At 39.2% G+C, this 24,169-nt stretch overlaps 2 protein-coding genes across 6 annotated transcripts; both read right to left on the bottom strand.

Annotated features, from left to right (window-relative positions):
* Positions 1–1,730: 1,730 nt before the first annotated feature.
* LOC113779158 (pentatricopeptide repeat-containing protein At5g24830) lies at positions 1,731–10,171 on the bottom strand. 5 transcript variants are annotated; one of them, XM_027324645.1, is made up of 8 exons: positions 10,012–10,171; positions 9,732–9,877; positions 9,457–9,633; positions 6,833–8,403; positions 4,261–4,315; positions 3,874–3,935; positions 2,476–2,501; positions 1,731–2,335 (listed from the first exon to the last, which is right to left on the bottom strand). In XM_027324645.1, the coding sequence occupies exons 1-4, from the start codon at positions 10,018–10,020 to the stop codon at positions 6,981–6,983; spliced, it is 1,755 nt and encodes a 584-aa protein (XP_027180446.1). In that variant the 5' UTR covers positions 10,021–10,171; the 3' UTR covers positions 1,731–2,335; positions 2,476–2,501; positions 3,874–3,935; positions 4,261–4,315; positions 6,833–6,980. The 5 variants fall into 5 exon arrangements, with proteins under 5 accessions (XP_027180446.1, XP_027180444.1, XP_027180445.1 ...); XM_027324643.1 differs by having other exon boundaries at positions 1,731–2,501; XM_027324644.1 differs by lacking the exon at positions 2,476–2,501.
* Positions 10,172–22,567: 12,396 nt separating this feature from the next.
* LOC113780471 lies at positions 22,568–23,938 on the bottom strand. Its single transcript, XM_027326269.1, has one exon. It carries the CDS (start codon positions 23,936–23,938, stop codon positions 22,568–22,570), a length of 1,371 nt encoding a protein of 456 aa, XP_027182070.1.
* Positions 23,939–24,169: the final 231 nt, after the last annotated feature.

Below are 24,169 nucleotides of genomic sequence, written 5' to 3'. Positions count from 1 at the left end.
CTTTAGCACTTTTTAGAATGCGATGTATATGAGATAAAAGATGATTAAAAAATTTGTATAACTATTCATAGAAAATTTTAAAAAATATAGCAATCCAAACAAGGTCGATTTTGTAACTTATATTATGCTTGGAAAACTTCATTATCTATATTTTTTTTGAATGTTTTGAAAACTTTAAATTTTGAATTAACTATGTATGTCAAGAAATTTATTGTGTGTTTTAACAACGGCAATATTGAATTAATTAAATGATCAAATGGGTTAAAATAAGTGATTAAGATGTTAAGAGTGTTTCTATAATAGGTTAATAGGTTGGTTTGACTAAATAGTGCAATATATCAAAACTATTTTAATCAAATAAAGTGCTTAATAGGTTATATGCAGGTTGGGTTGGATGAATTTGTTAACTAACAGGTCATGATGACAAGACACAACACCAAAATCTAATAGGTTGGATTGGGTTGAAATTTTCTAACACTAATATAACAAGGACATGACCAATTGCCGCGCAAACTTGTATCCAACTTTCTTAAACTTTTTCTCCTGTGAGTTCATAATTGGACGATAAGCCAAAGTTAGCACCTCATTCGTAATCAAGTCAGTTTATACATTTGCCCGTGACCTTCACTAGACAATCAATTGCAGGGTTACTCTAATTTGTGCATCCAGATGAACGTGCATTCTACCCGCTGCAGCTTAAAAATCTCTATAAAAATATGAGGGTCTCACCGTTGATTATTTCACTCGATTTTCATACCTGATTTTGAGAAATCACCTTTTTAGTTTCTTATTTACTCTTTATGTATAAAGTTAATAATTTTTTGTTGATCGAAAAAGCTAACATCCAGATCTATGTTGGCTGCTTCAAAGTAATTAACTATTTACAAAATAATTGATATTTGACTAATTTCACTTCACAACCTGACATGTCTCACTTGAACCTTCAATTTGTCGTAGAAGTATCAACTATTGACACGCAGGAAGCTATACTTTCTTTTTGGACACTTTAGCCGAAAATTGACAAAAATCTAAAATTCTCGGCATCCACTACGCTATTATGTAAATAATACGCTCCTGCATTCAAGCTAACTTCTTGTCAACAACAAAAAATTGAGATCATTCCAGAAGAGTACCAAAAAAAGTGAGTGGCTGAATACAGTTTTGCACGTCTTGATTTACAATATGGACGATTTTGGGTGGTATGAGATGTGTTGGTATTTTTATGGTGTAAATTGTCCAAAATAAAAGTTGAGGATGAAAAGTGAAAATTGATGGAAATACACGGTACAAAATGAAATTCGTCCACATATCTATCAGAAGTTCTTTCTCAGACTTAACCTTTCAGCCCAAAGCTGCCCAGTCCATTAATTTAAGGGAACAAAAAAGACCAAGAAAATAAATCACGAATTCTGCTCCAACAAAATTATGCCATGATCGCAAAAAACTTGAAGCAAGCAAATCGCGAATATTCTCAACAGGTCCATGACAGACTTTGAAAATGATCTTATGCCACCCTTAGGTCTTAATGGTACTTTTAACTACATTTTGAGCAGGAGGTTCACTCGCAAGGTTTTCTATGCATGGCTCTTATCAGATGACACACAGAGAAGAGTCGGATGCCAACCTTAGTATCCTTATCATCATGCAAGCAGGCAATTTCTTAGGCATCATTTCTGATTTTTCCGCAATCTTCAGCTTTCTTTGAACAAAACACTTGATGGTATCAGGCGTGGCATAAAATATATGACAAAGCATCCCAATAAGAGCACGAATACTACTTGTCTAATGGGATAATATAACATATGGCCTCAAACAGTATGCACAAAGGTCTGAAATTATACAACAGCTTGTATAGCACCATGCGCAACATGCCATAACTGCAAAATCTCAAGTGTTTCATTTTCGTATAGTTAAAAATTACGGACCAAGAGCTACCACCGCTCAATGAACCCAATTAAAGACCTAGATGACCATAATGACATGTAGAATACCTGCAGTTGAATGAACAGCAGATTTTAGTGAGAAAAGGAATGGTCAGTTCCTCTGTACATGGTGCCGCTGTAAAATCCTAACCACGTACTACCACCAAAAATGTTAAGAATGCTCATAAGCTCCAATAGCAGAAGCAGCTTGAATATGCTGCTTGTACAGACACAGCAAAAAGCAGCTGCAGGGTATGATCTCCAACATGTAGGCTAGGATAAGATTCAATTTGTAAAACGAACTCATCCCCAACAGCTGCGTAATCAATGATACCTATTGTCCATTGCTCTTGAGCAGTAAAACTGAGTTTCATGAAGCACACCAGAGACAATTTGGAAAAGCCAGGCCAAACCTGCAAAACTGAGCTAAGATCTGATATGTTCCAAAATCCAAATCCGCAGATATGATGACAAGCGAACCAATAGAACTAGTGAGGGAACAATGCCTGATTAAGGTAAGTTACTTCATCAATATCTATGCAGTGAACATTACCAAGATATTCAAAAAGAGATTTCCTCCTGTACAACCACGAGGAAGATAACCAGACAAAGAAGGAAATCTTTGAAGCATGCCTGATAAATTGTTCAAATTTTGAAGGTAGCAGAATTTAAATTTACACTGGGAAAAAAGAGGCATAAAAAATCTCAAGCTCCAACCGAAAACAAATACAAGCTCTTCATATGCTAGATACTTAACAGATACCTTTATGTCATTGCAACTTAACCTTTTATGAACTAGAAAGATTCGTCATATTTCATGAATTTACCCCCTTCTATTGTTCGGCATATATTACAGGCAAAAGTCCATTAGTTTCTGTCTGCTCCTAAAGAATCTTCAGTACAATTTTAGGAACTAACTATTCTTCTGTTGGTGCAATGCATAAGCATGCAAAAGGAACTAATTTAACCAGTGTATCAGTTTCAAAGTTGAATTCATTGACTTTATTTATGTCCTTATGTCCACCGATTGATATGGTAAGTTAAATTTCAACAAAACCAATCATTCTTATTCTAATAATAGGACTGTCAAATTGTGCATTAGCACAAAAAAAGTCAGCAGGTTTGCTAGATATTTTGCTTGAGCAGGAAAATTGGCAGGTTGCTATACATGGCCACTAAGCTGGGCTAATTTGGTGGTGATTATACACACCATTGGATTCAGGAGGGACTCAGGTAGACGAGAATTTGACCAAGTTCAGGCTTTCACGAGCCTGACAGGATGAGTACCTGCCAAGTCACCATCCCTAATACTCTTCACCAAATGGAATGAATGGCAGAAAATGACATTCATTAAACTGCACCGCCAATAAGTTTCAGATCTAAGCAGATCAGACTTGAACAATTGATGTCAGCACAATTCACCCATCTATGTTTAGCTACTTCTGTATGCAAATCCAGACCCTTGGCATTTCGATGATTGCTACAGTGGCTTAGAACATAAACATACACAAACTAATCCCAAATAGTTTGTGATGCTCCACCTAGATAATAACATAAACAAGTGTGTCCTCACATAGATCAGAAGCCTAGTGATGCGCCACCTAAGCCACGAAAACTTAAATCCGAATGAAACTTCCCAAATGACCTCTCCTGATAAGTGGACAGTATAAACCACTAACAAAGAAAAATTGCTTCAAAAAAGTTTTCCAACCCACACATAGTTATTACAATTAAGTTTATTTTTGAGAAGCTAAAAAGGTCAATGTGCACCACCTTGCGTATTCATGCACAACTCAAATGGTTCAATGACATTTCCTTATTGAGTGGTAGAACACAGAGAAAGATGAACAAAAACTCAGGTAATTACACATTCCAGTGAAGCCAGGTGATATATATACAACCGTAAAGCTGGTGTTGCTAAAAAGGCCATTCACAACCCCAGAAGCATTACCTCCTTGAGCTTGAAGATAACTGGCAAAGTTTGAATCTGTATAATGAAATCTCTGTAGCCTCCTGGAAACATCAGCAACGACAAACTGAGATAATAGCTCCAAAAGAAAAAGAAAAGGGGAAGATTGCAATTAACAGTGACAAGACAGTCTACCATAAAATTTTAAAAAGATGGTTGATGGAATCAATAATCCCCTTTAACCAAATGAAGCATATGTTTCCTGATCAATGTCTCCCACGGACTATTGTCTGAAGGTGAAAGTCAGACTGCCCAAGTATGAAAATACCAGCCATTCCACAATTAAGCTACAGTTTTTATTCATGATACTATTCAAGCAGCTATAACAGATGCAAGCTGATAGACACTCAAAATATCAACAGAAATTACCTGAGTTTACTGATTCATTATCTAACTGCAGTCCGCCTGGTGTTAACAATAATAGCTGCCACGAAAAACATCATTAGCACTGAAGAGTACAGAAGGATAATTAAGCATACTAATGGGAATTAAAGCTAAACAAATATAAAAATGGGGAAAAAAATATAACACCCTCAATGAACAACAGAAATATAAGGAAAATAGAAGCTTAACCTAAAAAGACCAAAGAATAATTTCGTGAGGATTATTTCCTATCGCCACATTTAAAATTTACCTGCATCATTGAGCAAGACAGCCACAGGCTGTCTAGATACCAAAGCCAGATACAAAAAATTCTCAAGAACAAATTACAACATTAATGTCCCACTAGTGGGCAATGACCGTGCAACACAGCCCCTAAAAACTACATAAGTTCTAGCTATGAAGCCAAATTTGGCAAATTTTTAATAACTAGGACAACCAGAGTTAATGACATTCTAAGAGTGAGCATGAACTGAGAGGAAATCAATAATAAATAACCAGAGCAACTCCAACAAAAGGGGTATCCAACCATATGCCACAGCCACCAGCTAATCTATACACAGCTTTTAAACAGCTAAAGAGGTAAAAAAAGAAAATCTGCAGAAAATCGACAACAAACAACTCAAGTGGCCTAATCATATGAAAGATCTTGTAATTAAGTTCTCAATTACATCCTACAATTGTGTCATCCGTTCACCAGTGTTTACAACGTAGGTCCGGACAAATGTAATGGGTACACAAGCAAACAAGAAAATCACAAAAAGGATAGCTTCACTTTTAACCCACAATCACATGGTGACTAGCATGATTACCAACAATGTTATTGCTGTCTTGTTAATTCTCAATGAGTAAAAGATACTGAAGTCCGGTAGATCTGAAAACAAATAGTATATGTAATCTGGTTAACCATCAGTTCTTTACAACTACATCATTGTCTGAGATTCCACTTTGTTCTGAATCAGTGCATTTGAACTGATATAATCCATTAAGTACTCATTAATCAATTAAAATCCTTAGGAAGCATAAGGACATAACTGGTACCAAAACACCTGATCAATGAAAACTGTATCTCATTTTTTCTTCACTAATTGCCGTGCAACTGCTTCTTCATTTCTTTGCTTTAATCTCATTCACGATCCCATACAAATTTCACTGAAAATGAGTTAACTACAGGTTTCAGCTCGAGCATGGATTAGCAACTCAGACACCCAAAGAAAAACTGCAAAATCCATTGTCTTTGAGGAGTGTGCATATTTGGATCCATGAACAAATATATCTAGCTATTTTAAATAAGTTCAAAAACTATATATGTTATACAAGTTAATCGACTCACAGATGCATGAAAAGAAACTGGGTATTACATTCCAACTATGCTATTGATAAACTCTGTGAATCCTTAATCAGTAAAATAAGTGCAAAACATATATTTAAGTTGCTGGAAATACTTTTCCTTCCTTGAAGGAGGTTGTTCGATTGGAATTTATGGGGAGAATAAAGAGGATGCGGATAGTTTGAAAACTAATTTAGAAATTGTTTTGTGGAATAACATTGAGTTACAAGAGGAATTACACCAAAGGAGCTTTAACAAAAAGATAGGAGGGGAATAGGAGATATTTCTTCTTCTAAGATAGCTAAATATGAAGGGAAGTAAGAGAAGGAAAAAGAAGCAAGCTGGATGGTTTGGTTAGCAAAAGCCATTAAAGATTTAGTATTATTTCTTGAATTGTTGTCATTCTGCCCATTTTTTTACTAGTTTATAATCGAAGCTCCATCTGCAATGGTGGAAATTATTCAAAACTCTCCAATTTATGTAAATGAAGTATGTGACTTCAAACTCATGACAAGAAAAACTACAAAAAATGCATTCTTTACTAAACCAATAATGATCTTCCGCATCAGAGACATTTTGCACCAGTAACTTTAAGTTGGCAACCAATTTTCTAAATTTCACTGAGTGTCATTATACCCATCAAAAGACATTATTTGCACTTGCATGAATTTCTTTTTTCACTTGAAAGAAATTTCTTCCGGTTTGGTTCATTTTTCACTAGTGTCCATGGAAACAACTGTTTCCAATAAGTCATGCCAAAAACAAACTCCGACAATTGAAAACTGCAGTATTATGTTGATTAACAAATTTAGTATAGTGCTACCTCTTTGAAACACTAAATATTGAATTCAAACTTTGTAAATATGGAATTCAAACAGAATTCCACACCAAAAAATAAAATTCATTGTACAAGAACATGTTACCAAAGGCATTTCGACCTTGTTTAGAAAAACAAAAAAACTAGGACCTGTGATTTCAATTTATCAATTTTGAAGAAGAAATAACAGAAAATCAGTTTATAGTAACTTTCAACTTCAAATTCAGAAGTCCCAATCAAAGATATTATATGGAGTCCAAAAGAAACCAATACTAATTTATACTCAGTCAAGATTTACCCAAAAGCTTGTCAAATTTTATGAGAAAATCAAGCACATTCACTAAAATGAAAGAATATGGTAGAGAAGGTATCTTAAATATCAGAAATATCAGGAGAGGTGACAAAGCACAAACCTTCAAGTTGAGATCATCAACTTGCAGGAGATATCCACCATCAATGAATGCACGTAATGCATGAAACTGCCATGGTGGAGTTATATTTCCAAGGATCAGAAAATTCTTTGCAGCCCTGAGTACCAATTGCTCTATACTAAAGGTATTCTCAACTCTTTCTCAATAACCACTTCTGATAAAGTTCAAATGCTTTGTCTAGCTCCCTCATCTTGCAATACTTTTTCATGAGTATCAGAAATGGAACATGATCAACCTGTAAATTCAAAGTCTGTAACTTTTCCAAGAGATCTTCTGCCTTCTCTGTATAACCTTGTATACAGTAATACTTAAGTAGCTCAGTATATGTTATTATGTCTGGGTAATAACCTCCTCTTACAATTTCATCATATATCTGCAGCACTGAATGAATGTTACCAAGATTGCAAGAGGCACCCAACAAGAGATTGTATGTAACCAAATCTGGAAAAGAACCATTTAGAACCATCTCCTTCTTCAAAGAATGTGCCTCAACAACATTTCCACTTTTTATCTGTGAATGGATCAAAGCATTATAAGTAAATGTATTTGGCATTACTCCAAAGGCAGCCATTTGTTCCCTGATGGACAATGCTTTTTGCATATTACCACACCTCCCATAACCATCAATTATCACATTCCAGATGAGTGGTTCAGGCACAACAGAGTCATCTAACATAGCATGAAGAAACAGATTAGCTTTTATTACATTGCCATGAAAACATAGCCCTTGTATAATCATCTTGTAAGTGATTTGATCAGGAGAAACACCCATTCTGGACATAACATTGTAGATATAACAAGCCTCAGTGGTCCGTCCTTCCTTACAAAGAGCGCCAATAAGAGTATTGTAAGAAAATATATCAGGAAGAAAACCACGCTTAAACATTTCGCAGACATATTTATAAGCAGTGGATATATCTCCGATCAAACAGAATCCATGAATGGCAACATTATAGAAAACAGTATCAAGTGGGATACCCCCGCAAAAAATGCCATCCAAATAAGTGAGAGCCCGATTTATATCTCCATTCTTAAAGGAACCATCCATTAGTATAGTCGATGTTATCAAATTCGACGTGTCCTTAGGGTGAGTATCACCCAATATTTCAGTAAGAAGCTTTCTTGCATCCTCCAGCAGACCTTTCTTACAAAGGGCATGTACAATAATGTTACAAGTAACTCTATTTGGGGCAATACCACTGTTGGCCATTGTGGAAAACAAATTTAGAGCCCTTTCAATATCCTTTTGAAGACAATAACCCTTTATTAAAGTGTTGTATGTCGCACAATTAGGAGGAGGACCCCTAAATAACATCTCTTTGACAAGCCACTCAGCCTTATCCAAGTTACCAGTTTTGCAGAAGCCATTTATTAGATAATTATGGGTAATAACATCAGGAATAACACTTTTCTGTATCATCATATACCAGAGAGATAGAGCTACCCCCAACTTACCCTCCAAGCATAAAGCTCTAATGATAGTTATATCTCGCTTATAATTTACTTCAAAGTCACAGCATTCACTGCCTATAGCATCCCAGGATATGCTTTGCCTGCGGAACTTATGGAGCATCAGTTACAGAAACCATACACAGATAAACTATAAGAACAAATTTACTTCAAAAAGGTATTGCATAATTCACTTCCATAAACTGAAATATGGAACATGATACAATTTGTAATAAAAGCTACAATTTAGAATCATCTTTGAAAGAAAAACAAAAGCTATCAAGAGAGGAGACATCAACAACTAAAGAGGGCACCCACTGCCACTTCAGAAACTACATCTCAAAGGTCACTTGTAAAGTATTTCAAGGGAGAGTTTGCCTAGAGAAGCAGATGACTACAACAGCTAAAGTAAACTGATCCAGACAGCATAAGAGAGAGACCAGGATCCCAACTATCTCTTACTAAGTATAACAGCAAGAACACTCTATTATCACCTAAAAAGAAACAGACGCATGGATGGCAATACATTGAACTTGATCGATCGTTAAAAGCCAGAAGCTAGAAATCAAAGAAACAGACATATCATATACCTTAATGCTTTTTCGATCCTCTATCCTGTTAGGAATGTAATTCAGTTCGACTGATTTTCCTAAGACTATTCAAAGAACATAAATGAAGATGTATGCGGGAAAGACACAAGAAACCTGATACAAGCCGTTGGTAAGAACTATCAGTATCAGATAGACATTTGGGCAAATGATTGACAACCATTAACTGCTATTCTAAAAGCTAATTTAAAATATTAAACTTTTAGAAGAAATATACAAAGTTCCCTTCTGTAATTTCTTATGTTCGCAAGTACTCCTTTGTTTTCCCAGCGAAACATGTATACATATATATCTGCCACCACACGGAAAATTCCCTCTACAAACATTTTTGAATAGTAAAGCTACAATATATGGCACCATTAATACGGCTAAGATATCCGCTATACAATGCATTTACCTCCATATTACACGACATAAAACACATTCCCAAAAAACAACAAAATCAGCAAGCTGTACCCATTAAATACTTGAGAAACACTATAAACTAACTGAAACACTGAATTCAATATGACAACAAGTTTCTGACTTCAAAAAACAAAAACCACTGACCTCATTGTTTTCAAGCGATCCAAACTATCCTTTAACATTGTATCTAAAACGTTAAAAACGGCACCGGAACACTGCCCTTCATCACCATCAGAAGGCTCCGACTGCCTTCTACCGTTTTCACTTAACTCACATTGATTCTGATTATAACTTGTTTTTACCTCATCAATCCCTCTATACCTATACCACATAATAAAATTGCTTATTCAACAAAACTTCACATACACGCACAAAAAAAAGCAAATATATGACGAAAATCCAAGTAAATTTGAAATTACCTTGTATCAATTAAGTCAATGCTGAAGTATTTGGAGCAGAAAAAATTAGCAAAAATATGAGAAATGCCGTCTTTTATGGAGTCTAGGGTTTGGAAGCTACTGTTTAATATTCTGAGAATATGCGATTCCTCTGCAGCTATCAACACCTGATTACGATTTAAAATCATACAAAAAAAATATTATAAAAAATTCCACACCAAATTTTCGTCTACAAAAACAAAATAAAATTGAAATTACTGCATTAAAATTTAAATTCCGGAAATGAGAACGAAGGACTTACGGATTGCATTGTGGGGAAAGATAATGAGCTAGGGATTGGAAGAGAGAAAAGATGTTAATTACGACGTCGTGGAATTACCCTGGGCGTCGGAGGGGTCTGCAGGAGGCTGGTTAAGACCGGAGAAAAAAGTGGGCAGAGATGGTGGGAGAAACCAGGTGCATTTGACTGCAACCCCTTCAATTTTTTTTCCATTTTCCCTTTCTTTCCCAATTAAGCCGGTTTGGTTGCGCAGCTTATAGAAAAATATTTTTCTAGTAGAGCTTTTAATAAAAGTAATTATTAATAACTTAAGTACTTTTAAATATATTATTTAAAAATATAATTCAATAAGTATTTATTATATTAGATAATATATAATTTAAAAAATTTTAAAAGTGTTTATCTCTTTATTTGGTTCATAATACAGGATAAAATAATAAAACTTGATATTTTATTTTTTTTAATCATAAAAACTATTTTAAAAGCACCAAATTTGAAATTATGCTAAAAGTGTTTTTAACACTAATAGCTCTACTCCTAATTTTATGGGATAATACTTATCAAACATTTTAAAATTACTTTTAGCATCTAAAAGTATATTAGTTTTACTAAAAACACTGCAATCCCAAATAAGACCTTAAACGAATTTAAGTTTCACATGGAGTAGGAAAAATTTGTACTAAGTGTGCATCTCATAAAATTAAAATTAAAATCTGAAATTTGAAATTTAAAGTATAAATCTATTAAGTTGCTAGATTGTTAAGCAGTAAATGTGATACATTTAACTGTAAATTGTGAGAACCCGTAACTTTTCCATTTTCTAGGTTTTATTATCTTTCTAAGTTTTCTTATCTTCAATGGCTTGTTTTCTGCACTTTCTGTATCCGAAAATTTTTCTAGATAATTTTTATGAGTAAATATAGTTTTTAGATGATTTTTCTAGTATTGAATAGTTTTTGAGAAATTAAGAGCGTATACCGGACGTGGGACCCACTAGTGCGAAAAATTCGGCCAACTAGGTTAAGTTTCGGATACTGGGTTTAATTTACTGGGTGTTAAGAGATAATTAGAGGAAGCTATTTGGATTGATGTGAGAGGGAACAAAGTGATAGACTTGCATTAAATAAGTGACAAGTGTCACCATTTGATTGGAGGAACTTGTAAGACCACTATTCATTTTCTTACCATTGACCAAATAAATCAAAATTTCACCAAAAATTCCTCATTTTTGTCTTCCTCTTGGCCGAACCTCTTCCTACAAGAAAAGAAAGAAAAGCTTCCAAGTTCCTTGCTCCAATCTTGCCCAATCTCACAAACTAACCGTTTCATCTTGAATTCCTTCCATAAAACCTCTTCAATTAGTATTAGTGAGTTGATTTGTGGAGTTATTTGGAAAGCTAAGAGGACCTATTGCTAAGAGGACAAATTTGTGGAGAGCCTGAGTTATGATGTTTCCGCTAGAATGCGTTCTGTGAATCTGTTTTTGTGATTCTGGTATGGTATCTTGCATTTTTGACCTGGTTACACTCGAAACTGGGTTGAGTGACCTTCTGTAATGTTGTAGCCCTATCTCTTAGTTTCGAAACGGTGGGTCTTGCACCTTCATCCGATAATCGTAGTGCCTTTGGCACCATTACCGCAAAATGAGGACAAAAACTATTTTTTTCAGGGCTAAAGCTAAATCATTTCCGGATTTTTCTGGTTTCCTCTATTGTTTGTGTATGCTTAGGGAACCCTGTTTTGGTAGTATGTAGAATTGGTTTATGACTTGTAATCGAGTCTTATTGTGTTTATTTGAATAGTTTAGGGCTTGACTTTCATATCCGGTCATTTCCTAACTAAATTTTGTACTTGAATGCCATTAAGCCTAGTGAACGGCTTTTGGGAATGAGATTATTTTTGTACGAGATGTTGGGACTGATTTGAGGAAATAATGAAGCCATGATGGCTGGAAATTAGGTAAACACAAGGGATATGCTGCCGAAATTTTACTTGAAGGCTAGTTGGATTTACTTGTGATTTGAGCGAAGGACTTTTGGGTTGTTTGAGCCTAGGTCTTCATTTGACCTTTTCGTTTCCAAAAATTCATGTTTTGCACCCTTGCTTTAATCATTATTTGGCGAGGCATACGACTGGTAGTCGAGCCTCACATGTGCATTCTGTATACTCAATTTTGAAAGTGGAACCTTCAATTGTTTTCTTTGGATTATCTTAGGGTTTCTTGGTGATTAAAGCTCTCTTTTGGGAGGTATCTGTACTGACCCCGGTGAGTGTTCCACTACCTGCTACCCGTTATGTGAAATATCTGAATATCTGAATACTTGATTTATGACTGTTGGAGCCAAATACTGTTTTAATAAAAGGGAGGCGAGGGTGTACTTTATCACACTCGTTCTCTGGTCTGTTCATATGTCAATTTTGAACGCGTATCTGAATCTGCTATCTGTATCTGTATCTGTATCTGTTATCTGTATCTGGATCTGTATCTGTTCTGACGTCGTTTGGAAGCTTGTGTCCAACGACCTTTCTGTGACCTCTGAGCTCAACACCTGTGACCAGTTACTCGAGTCGGGCCGGCAAGGGTCTGGTCGATTAGATAACGAACCACGGTAGTCTGTTTTGGTATCTTTGGGTATTGAGACCCTTGATTCCGGGTATATTCGAGTATTACCATTTCTGATCTGATTGGATTTCGGGCCCGGTGGGGTATGTGAAGTGGAAAGAATCGAAGAAAGTGGAGTCTACGGTATTGGTTACTCCTTTAGCGTTGACGGAGTGTCAACTATTATTTCGATCAAGTTTCGATGATGCTAATGGGAATTTGGCTCATGAGAGCCACCTGTATCCTTCTGATTTGAATCATTGGTTCATTTACTTTACATCTGGCATGTGTACCTGATTTGTTAAATGTGAAATGCCATGATTTTACTGCTATATGTCTGGTACCTCATTGAGCGCAAGCTCACCCCTTTCTGTTCTTTTTTTTGTTTTCCTTACAGGAAAATAAATACTTTTGGACTTGATTTGACAATTGGCTGCCAAATTGAGCTAGTTGAACATATCTTTTGTATGGCTCATGTATTGAAACCCTAAATGTACTTTTGGGACCGTTTTCCTTTTGATTTGGCAAACCAGACATGTATCCACTTTTGAATACTTTTGTATGCCACTTTGGCTTGTAAATGCTAAGTTTCAAGATGTGAATGTTTGCTTGATATTTGGTTGGGTTCTGACGGGTCGGTTACTATTCATAGCCGACTTCGATTTCATTTTTTTTTATTTTAACATTTTGCTTTGTTTACCCGCGTTGGTAAGCTCCGGAATGTATTAGCTCGTTCTATACCGAACCGTTAGTCCTGGCGAGAGTTGGGCAGGCAGTTCGCTAACCCCTTTGGTTCACCTTAGGGGAAGATGGGGCTGTCACAGGTAGTATCAGAGCCACTTCGCGTGGTCTCTGCGCGGAGTGAGCTTGGGGCCAAGTGGTGTTATGGTCCTGCTTTCGTGAAAGGTATAAGTGCTCTTTTGAGCATAAGCTATGAACTGTGCATGTTATAAGAGTAAGGATCATTATCATGGGACTTGAGGAAGCTAGGTATGTATGTCGGGTAGGAATCTTTAATATGGATGATTTACTTTTGGGACCGGCCGGCTCGAGTTGTGAATTATCTTATTTGGGATTCTCGTGCCCGGCTACTAACTCAATGAGAGCCTAGATTAGAAGGACTTAGGCAAACTAGAAAGGCGATTCTATGGAACTTCATATGGTCTATTCGGGTGTGGTTAAGCGTGATCAACCTTGATTAAGATATAAATGGTGTTGTTCTCGTGGATGTTGGATAGAGCCCTGGGGGGAAAGAAAGTTTTTCGTGAGTTCTTTTGTACTCGTGACCTAGTCTGTCTATAGTACTTTTGGAGGACCCTTTTGTTTTATGGGATGACTTTGTATGTACCTGACTGACTGTTCTGTATAATTGTTGATCCTGTTATGTGTTCTCTGTATATGTGTTATGTGTTTACATGCTCTACGAGGGAGTTGTTTAGTTAATTGTTCTTGTTTACTGGTTCCTGTTTAGTGCTACGAAAAGGAGGGTTAGGTGCCCTTTAACAGTATATTTATTTTGTGATCTAGATCGACTTAGATTTAATGAAAGGCACACGTAGTGGCCGGGGACGTGGGCGCGGGAATAGGCAACCTACGCCTGAAAGGGGCACTGGGGAAACCTCCTCTGGACCTAACCCTGAACCGAGAGTTGACCCCAACGTGCAGATAGCTGCCGCTACGCAGCAAATGACCAACCTGCTGGCACAAGTAGTGCAGCAACAAGGCCAAATCCCAAACCCTAATCCTGGAAACTCGGGCAATCAAGTCGAAAGCGACGATAGGGCACTTGAGAGGTTCCAGAAGTTCGCACCACCGAAATTTATTGGGGAACCCGATCCGGATGTCGCCGAAAGGTGGCTCGAGAAAATGGTAGACATTTTCGCTGCCCTGCACTACACCGAAGAACGGCAGGTGACTTTCGCCGTTTTCAAGTTGGAAGGGGCGGCCCGTTCCTGGTGGAACGTCATACGGCAAAAATGGGAACGGGAACAGACGCCCAGGACTTGGGTGAATTTTATGCGGGAGTTCAACGCGAAATTCTTCCCTCCTCTAGTCCAGGAGCGGAAGGAAGATGAGTTTATCCGACTTCGCCAAGGGGCCCAGTCTGTCGCGGAATACGAGAGTCAGTTCACCCGCCTATCCAAATTTGCCCCTGAACTGATCATGACCGAGCAGCGGCGAATAAGGCGTTTTATCCAGGGTTTGAACGTAGAAATTCAGAAGGACCTCGTGGTGGCCCAGATTAATGCTTTTAGCGAGGCCGTAGAGAAGGCGCAACGAGTAGAAAATGCTAGGCTGCAGGTGAAAAACTTTCAAGCCAAGAAAAGGGGCTTTCCTGGGAGTAGCTCTGAGCAAGAAGGTACAAGTACGCCCCCTAAGATGGGAAAGGGAAACGGAGGAGTACGACAACCAGGGGTGTCGCGTGATGTCCCTCAGGGAGGACCGGTCTCTGTTACTCGTGGTCCCTGTGGATATTGCGGAGGGCCAAATCTTACGGAGGCAAATTGTTGGAAGAAAGAGGAAAAATGTCTGCGCTGCGGAAGTGCCGATCATCGGATTGCTGACTGCCCAATTCGATTGCGAAAAGGAAAAGGGACCCCGCAACCAACTAAGACTATCCCTGGATAGTCGGAAAAGGAAGGGACTGGATCCAAGGCACCGACTCAGGTGTATTCTTTAGAACACCATCAGGATCCTGACTCGTCTGAGGACGTAGAAGGTATGGTCCGTTGGGTACCATAGATTTTGATAGATTCCATTGATAAGAAAAATTTCGAGGGCGAAATTTCTTTAAGGGGGAGAGAGTGTGAGAACCCGTAACTTTTCCATTTTCTAGGTTTTATTATCTTTCTAGGTTTTCTTATCTTCAATGGCTTGTTTTTTGCACTTTCTGTATCCGGAAATTTTTCTAGATAATTTTTATGAGTAAATATAGTTTTTAGATGATTTTTCTAGTATCGAATAGTTTTTGAGAAATTAAGAGCGTATACCGGACGTGGGACCCACTAGTGCGAAAAGTTCAGAAAAATTCGGCCAACTAGGTTAAGTTTCGGATACTGGATTTAATTTATCGGGTGTTAAGAGATAATTAGAGGAAACTATTTGGATTGATGTGAGAGGGAACAAAGTGATAGACTTGCATTAAATAAGTGACAAGTGTCACCATTTGATTGGAGGAACTTGTAAGACCACTATTCATTTTCTTACCATTGACCAAATAAATCAAAAATTCACCAAAAATTCCTCATTTTTGTCTTCCTCTTGGCCGAACCTCTTCCTACAAGAAAAGAAAGAAAAGCTTCCAAGTTCCTTGCTCCAATCTTGCCCAATCTCACAAACTAACCGTTTCATCTTGAATTCCTTCCATAAAACCTCTTCAATTAGTGTTAGTGAGTTGATTTGTGGAGTTATTTGGAAAGCTAAGAGGACCTATTGCTCTCTCTCTCTTGTTTCTAAGGTGAGTTGTGAAGAACCACCCTCCTCCCTTAATTGATGCTTAAATCATGATTAGTGGTAGTATGAGATGCAATATTATGGATTATTTCTTGATTTGTTGTTGAAGTGATGAAGTTTTATTATTTTTGGGGATTTTTCTGCTTTAATATAAGCATGGTTGTGTGGATATCTATGATGATTGGAAATGGTATATAATGATACTAGAAGGTGGAAAAATGGGACAATTGCAATCAATTTCTGTTTTGGAAGAAATTTCAGAAAATTAGGTTTTGTGAAGGAACATTCTGTCCGAATTTTTAGCTCCTAGTTAGAGGCTGAATTGGCCTTGGCTTAAAACATGAAAGTTGTAGGGAATGACATTTTAGAGGCATCTACAAAATTTCAGGTCAATCGGAGTAGTGTAGAGTGAGAAAAGTAGAAATTACTATTGCTGTTCTGGTTTTACCCGAATGTAAGAAATTGCGCCTGTAATTGGTTGTTTTGGCAGGAATTGCTTCCGAATTGATTGTTGAGGCCTTCTGATGAAATTTAGCCCTGTTTCTTAGCTTTCATCTGATTTTGGAATTTCTGGATTTGGACTTGGAGAGCCTGAGTTATGATGTTTCCGCTAGAATGCGTTTTGTGAATCTATTTTTGTGATTCTGGTATGGTATCTTGCATTTTTGACCTGGTTACACTCGAAACTGGGTTGAGTGACCTTCTGTAATGTTGTAGCCCTATCTCTTAGCTTCGAAACGGTGGGTCTTGCACCTTCATCCGATAATCGTAGTGCCTTTGGCACCATTACCGCAAAATGAGGACAAAAACTATTTTTTTCAGGGCTAAAGCTAAATCATTTCCGGATTTTTCTGGTTTCCTCTATTGTTTGTGTATACTTAGGGAACCCTGTTTTGGTAGTATGTAGAATTGGTTTATGACTTGTAATCGAGTCTTATTGCGTTTATTTGAATAGTTTAGGGCTTGACTTTCATATCCGGTCATTTCCTAACTAAATTTTGTACTTGAATGTCATTAAGCCTAGTGAACGGCTTTTGGGAATGAGATTATTTTTGTACGAGATATTGGGACTGATTTGAGGAAATAATGAAGCCATGATGGCTGGAAATTAGGTAAACACAAGGGATATGCTGCCGAAATTTTACTTGAAGGCTAGTTGGATTTACTTGTGATTTGAGCGAAGGACTTTTGGGTTGTTTGAGCCTAGGTCTTCATTTGACCTTTTCGTTTCCAAAAATTCATGTTTTGCACCCTTGCTTTAATCATTATTTGGCGAGGCATACGACTGGTAGTCGAGCCTCACATGTGCATTCTGTATACTCAATTTTGAAAGTGGAACCTTCAATTGTTTTCTTTGGATTATCTTAGGGTTTCTTGGTGATTAAAGCTCTCTTTTGGGAGGTATCTGTACTGACCCCGGTGAGTGTTCCACTACCTGCTACCCGTTATGTGAAATATCTGAATATCTGAATACTTGATTTATGACTGTTGGAGCCAAATATTGTTTTGATAAAAGGGAGGCGAGGGTGTACTTTATCACACTCGTTCTCTGGTCTGTTCATATGCCAATTTTGAACGCGTATCTGAATCTGCTATCTGTATCTGTATCTGTATCTGTTATCTGTATCTGGATCTGTATCTGTTCTGACGTCGTTTGGAAGCTTGTGTCCAACGACCTTTCTGTGACCTCTGAGCTCAACACCTGTGACCAGTTACTCGAGTCGGGCCGGCAAGGGTCTGGTCGATTAGATAACGAACCACGGTAGTCTGTTTTGGTATCTTTGGGTATTGAGACCCTTGATTCCGGGTATATTCGAGTATTACCATTTCTGATCTGATTGGATTTCGGGCCCGGTGGGGTATGTGAAGTGGAAAGAATCGAAGAAAGTGGAGTCTACGGTATTGGTTACTCCTTTAGCGTTGACGGAGTGTCAACTATTATTTCGATCAAGTTTCGATGATGCTAATGGGAATTTGGCTCATGAGAGCCACCTGTATCCTTCTGATTTGAATCATTGGTTCATTTACTTTACATCTGGCATGTGTACCTGATTTGTTAAATGTGAAATGCCATGATTTTACTGCTATATGTCTGGTACCTCATTGAGCGCAAGCTCACCCCTTTCTGTTCTTTTTTTTGTTTTCCTTACAGGAAAATAAATACTTTTGGACTGGATTTGACAATTGGCTGCCAAATTGAGCTAGTTGAACATATCTTTTGTATAGCTCATGTATTGAAACCCTAAATGTACTTTTGGGACCGTTTTCCTTTTGATTTGGCAAACCAGACATGTATCCACTTTTGAATACTTTTGTATGCCACTTTGGCTTGTAAATGCTAAGTTTCAAGATGTGAATGTTTGCTTGATATTTGGTTGGGTTCTGACGGGTCGGTTACTATTCATAGCCGACTTCGATTTCATTTTTTTTTATTTTAACATTTTGATTTGTTTACCCGCGTTGGTAAGCTCCGGAATGTATTAGCTCGTTCTATACCGAACCGTTAGTCCTGGCGAGAGTTGGGCAGGCAGTTCGCTAACCCCTTTGGTTCGCCTTAGGGGAAGATGGGGCTGTCACAGGTAGTATCAGAGCCACTTCGCGTGGTCTCTGCGCGGAATGAGCTTGGGGCCAAGTGGTGTTATGGTCCTGCTTTCGTGAAAGGTATAAGTGCTCTTTTGAGCATAAGCTATGAACTGTGCATGTTATAAGAGTAAGGATCATTATCATGGGACTTGAGGAAGCTAGGTATGTATGTCGGGTAGGAATCTTTAATATGGATGATTTACTCTTGGGATCGGCCGGCTCGAGTTGTGAATTATTTTATTTGGGATTCTCGTGCCCGGCTACTAACTCAATGAGAGCCTAGGTTAGAAGGACTTAGGCAAACTAGAAAGGCGATTCTATGGAACTTCATATGGTCTGTTCGGGTGTGGTTAAGCGTGATCAACCTTGATTAAGATATAAATGGTGTTGTTCTCGTGGATGTTGGATAGAGCCCTGGGGAGAAAGAAAGTTTTTCGTGAGTTCTTTTGTACTCGTGACCTAGTCTGTCTATAGTACTTTTGGAGGACCCTTTTGTTTTATGGGATGACTTTGTATGTACCTGACTGACTGTTCTGTATAATTGTTGATCCTGTTATGTGTTCTCTGTATATGTGTTATGTGTTTAAATGCTCTACGAGGGAGTTGTTTAGTTAATTGTTCTTGTTTACTTGTTCCTGTTCAGTGCTACGAAAAGGAGGGTTAGGTGCCCTTTAACAGTATAATTATTTTGTGACCTAGATCGACTTAGATTTTATGGAAGGCACACGTAGTGGACGGGGGCGTGGGCGCGGGAATAGGCAACCTACGCCTGAAAGGGGCACTGGGGAAACCTCCTCTGGACCTAATCCTGAACTGAGAGTTGACCCCAACGTGCAGATAGCTGCCGCTATGCAGCAAATGACCAACCTGCTGGCACAAGTAGTGCAGCAACAAGGCCAAAACCCAAACCCTAATCCTGGAAACCCGGGCAACCATGTCGAAAGCGACGATAGGGCACTTGAGAGGTTCCAGAAGTTCGCAAACCACCGAAATTTATTGGGAACCCGATCCGGAATGTCGCCGAAAGGTGCTCGAGAAAAAAAAAAAATTGGGGTAAGACATTTTCGCTGCCTGCACTACACCCGAAGAATCGGCAGGTGACTTTCGCTCTTTTAGTGGAAGGGGCGCCCGTTCCTGGTGAGTACGTCATACGGCAAAAATGGGAGCGGGAACAAACGCCCAGGACTTGGGTAAATTTTATGAGGGAATTCAATGCGAAATTCTTCCCTCCTCTAGTTCAGGAGAGGAAGGAAGATGAGTTTATTCGATTTCGCCAAGGGGCCCAGTCTGTCGCGGAATACGAGAGTCAGTTCACCCGCCTGTCCAAATTTGCTCCTGAGTTGATCATGACCGAGCAGAGGCGAATAAGGCGTTTTATCCAGGGTTTAAATGTAGAAATTCAGAAGGAACTCGCGGTGGCCCAGATTAATGCTTTTAGCGAGGCCCGAGAGAAGCACAACGAGTAGAAAATGCTAGGCTGCAGGTTGAAAAACTTTCAAAGCCAAGAAAAGGGGCTTTCCTGGGAGTAGCTCTGAGCAAGAAGGTACAAGTACGCCCCCTAAGATGGGAAAGGGAAACGGAGGAGTACGACAACCAGGGGTGTCGCGTGATGTCCCTCAGGGAGGACCGGTCTCTGTTACTCGTGGTCCCTGTGGATATTGCGGAGGGCCAAATCTTACGGAGGCAAATTGTTGGAAGAAGGAGGGAAAATGTCTGCGCTGCGGAAGTGCCGATCATCGGATTGCTGACCAATTCGATTGAAAAAAGGAAAAGGGACCCCGCAACCAACTAAGACTAACCCTGGATAGTCGGAAAAGGAAGGGACTGGATCCAAGGCACCGACTCAGGTGTATTCTTTAGAACACCATCAGGATCCTGACTCGTCTGAGGACGTAGAAGGTATGGTCCGTTGGGTACCATAGATTTTGATAGATTCCGTTGATAAAAAAATTTCGAGGGCGAAATTTCTTTAAGGGGGAGAGAGTGTGAGAACCCGTAACTTTTCCATTTTCTAGGTTTTATTATCTTTCTAGGTTTTCTTATCTTCAATGGCTTGTTTTTTGCACTTTCTGTATCCGGAAATTTTTCTAGATAATTTTTATGAGTAAATATAGTTTTTAGATGATTTTTCTAGTATCGAATAGTTTTTGAGAAATTAAGAGCGTATACCGGACGTGGGACCCACTAGTGCGAAAAGTTCAGAAAAATTCGGCCAACTAGGTTAAGTTTCGGATACTGGATTTAATTTATCGGGTGTTAAGAGATAATTAGAGGAAACTATTTGGATTGATGTGAGAGGGAACAAAGTGATAGACTTGCATTAAATAAGTGACAAGTGTCACCATTTGATTGGAGGAACTTGTAAGACCACTATTCATTTTCTTACCATTGACCAAATAAATCAAAAATTCACCAAAAATTCCTCATTTTTGTCTTCCTCTTGGCCGAACCTCTTCCTACAAGAAAAGAAAGAAAAGCTTCCAAGTTTCTTGCCCAATCTCACAAACTAACCGTTTCATCTTGAATTCCTTCCATAAAACCTCTTCAATTAGTGTTAGTGAGTTGATTTGTGGAGTTATTTGGAAAGCTAAGAGGACCTATTGCTCTCTCTCTCTTGTTTCTAAGGTGAATTGTGAAGAACCACCCTCCTCCCTTAATTGATGCTTAAATCATGATTAGTGGTAGTATGAGATGCAATATTATGGATTATTTCTTGATTTGTGGTTGAAGTGATGAAGTTTTATTATTTTTGGGGATTTTTCTGTTTTAATATAAGCATGGTTGTGTGGATATCTATGATGATTGGAAATGGTATATAATGATTCTAGAAGGTGGAAAAAGGGGACAATTGCAATCAATTTCTGTTTTGGAAGAAATTTCAGAAAATTAGGTTTTGTGAAGGAACATTCTGTCCGAATTTTTAGCTCCTAGTTAGAGGCCGAATTGGCCTTGGCTTAAAACATGAAAGTAGTAGGGAATGACATTTTAGAGGCATCTACAAAATTTCAGGTCAATCGGAGTAGCGTAGAGTGAGAAAAGTCGAAATGACTATTGCTGTTCTGGTTTTACCCGAATGTAAGAAATTGCGCCTGTAATTGGTTGTTTTGGCTGGAATTGCTTCCGAATTGGTCGTTGAGGCCTTCTGATGAAATTTAGCCCTGTTTCTTAGCTTTCATCTGATTTTGGAATTTCTGGATTTGGACTTGGAGAGCCTGAGTTATGATGTTTCCGCTAGAATGCGTTCTGTGAATCTGTTTTTGTGATTCTGGTATGGTATCTTGCATTTTTGACCTGGTTACACTCGAAACTGGGTTGAGTGACCTTCTGTAATGTTGTAACCCTATCTCTTAGCTTCGAAACGGTATATCTTTAACCTTCATCCGATAATCGTAGTGCCTTTGGCACCATTACCGCAAAAATGAGGACAAAAACTATTTTTTTCAGGGCTAAAGCTAAATCATTTCCGGATTTTTCTGGTTTCCTCTATTGTTTGTGTATACTTAGGGAACCCTGTTTTGGTAGTATGTAGAATTGGTTTATGACTTGTAATCGAGTCTTATTGCGTTTATTTGAATAGTTTAGGGCTTGACTTTCATATCCGGTCATTTCCTAACTAAATTTTGTACTTGAATGTCATTAAGCCTAGTGAACGGCTTTTGGGAATGAGATTATTTTTGTACGAGATATTGGGACTGATTTGAGGAAATAATGAAGCCATGATGGCTGGAAATTAGGTAAACACAAGGGATATGCTGCCGAAATTTTACTTGAAGGCTAGTTGGATTTACTTGTGATTTGAGCGAAGGACTTTTGGGTTTTTTTTTTAGTCCAGCTGTAAAAATCCTGAAGGATTTTTTTTTTTTTTTTAAAAAAAAACACTCGTTATATTTATTCAAGATCACGAACTACAGCGACACGACACCACAAAAGAGCCACTATCTACCCGGGTACTAATCTAAAGGACGGGAATTCCCTAGCATCCATGACTAGACACCCGCGAACGTCCCTCGGCAACTGCCGAGCTGACTCAAAAACCGTACTTGGCCAGCCTTGCATGGCCGCTAACCTGTCTGCCACCATGTTTGCCTCTCTGAAAATGTGTGTAACCGTCCCAACCACCTGCCTCAGCAGACGACGAATCCGACGCAGTATATTGCAATGTGCCCATCTTCCCAACGCCGACGAATTGACAAGCGATACCAGAGCCGCCGAGTCTACTTCCACCAATACCCCCTGAACCCCCCGTGTCACACATTCCCGCAACCCTTCCTGAAGCGCCAACGCCTCAGCCCCCAGTACCCCCTTCTCCCCAAACTCCTTGTAAAACGCGAAAATGAGCCTACCATTCGAGTCACGCAAAACTCCTCCTCCAGTCGCCCTGCCATTGATCACGCTGGCGTCTGTGTTTAATTTGCTCATATGGAGTGGGGGCCTGTGCCAGGAAACCACTGTTGGCCGCCGTTGACGAGCGACCGAACCAGCCAGCCTTGCCCAAGTGTCCTCCATGTCACCATAGAACTGCGCCTTCCTCAGCCTCCCCGCACGGCCCATATCCTGTATGAAGTTGTCCACCTCCCAACTAACTCGCTGCGCAGAGAATGTCTGACCTTCGTAACGTGCCTTGTTTCGTCCCTTCCAGAGGAACCACCATATCAGAACCGGGAGGATACACCTGATATGATAGACCGGCAACCGTGGAAGTGATGCCGCCCATTTCTTCCACAGACTCTCCAACCCCTCAATTGGTCGCCGACCTATCCCAAACCTGCCCCCAAAGTGTCCCCAAACCTCCGTTGCCACAGGGCCATTGGCAAAGAGGTGTAGTATCGATTCTTCATGGTCAAGACAACACGAGCAGCGAGAGACCAAAGGTATCCCTCGCTGGCGGATAACCGAATCCACCGGTACAAAGCTTCTCAACAGACGCCAAGAGAACAGAGACATCTTCAACAGTACACCCCTATTCCACACCATCCCGTGCATGGGGAATGTACCTTGGCGCCTTCGACAGCTCTCCCAAGCCGAGCTTAGTAAGAACCCCGCCGACGACGATGGAGACCACATGATTTGATCCTGACCCTCCAGGTCAAAGGGTACTTCAACTACCATCTCCACAAGATGCCGCGGCAGCCACTGCAGGAGCCGGTCCTTGTTCCACCCGTCCCGTCCCAAAAACTCTGCCACCAAGAAATGAGGACGGTCACTCTCTGCTGGCACCAAAGACTGAAGAGGTCCCCGCTCACACCAGGTATCCAACCAGAAATCTACCAGACCTGGGCCAAGGCTCCACGAAATATTCGCCTCCGCCATCTCGCGTATACCGATAAGCCGCTTCCATGACCCTTTCGGTCTGACTGCTAACGCCTGAATCGGATGCTAATCCCCTATATACTTTGAAAACATGTACTCCGCCCAGACTGACCTTCTCTGCCTCAGCCTCCACCACAGCTTACAAGAAAACGCCTTAACCATGTCCTCCAAAGACCTCACCCCCACTCCACCCTCCTCCGTTGGAAAACACATTGACTCCCAGGACTTCCA

The sequence above is a fragment of the Coffea eugenioides genome, chromosome 8 (genome assembly GCF_003713205.1).
Source record: "Coffea eugenioides isolate CCC68of chromosome 8, Ceug_1.0, whole genome shotgun sequence".
In the NCBI taxonomy this organism is placed as follows: Eukaryota; Viridiplantae; Streptophyta; class Magnoliopsida; order Gentianales; family Rubiaceae; genus Coffea; species Coffea eugenioides.
Note: the sequence above shows the minus strand (reverse complement) of the source record. Positions and strands in the feature narration are given on the sequence as shown.

Bases quoted from the DNA above. Each gene is read 5' to 3' on its own strand.
- LOC113779158 (XM_027324643.1), bottom strand. The intron at 9,634-9,731 runs GTAATTTCAAAT...TATGTGGTATAG, and splicing joins ATTGACTTAATTGATACAAG to GTATAGAGGGATTGATGAGG. The intron at 8,404-9,456 runs GTCAGTGGTTTT...TAAGTTCCGCAG, and splicing joins GATCGCTTGAAAACAATGAG to GCAAAGCATATCCTGGGATG.
- LOC113780471 (XM_027326269.1), bottom strand. From the start codon at position 23,938: ATGGCGGAGGCGAATATTTCGTGGAGCCTTGGCCCAGGTCTGGTAGAT.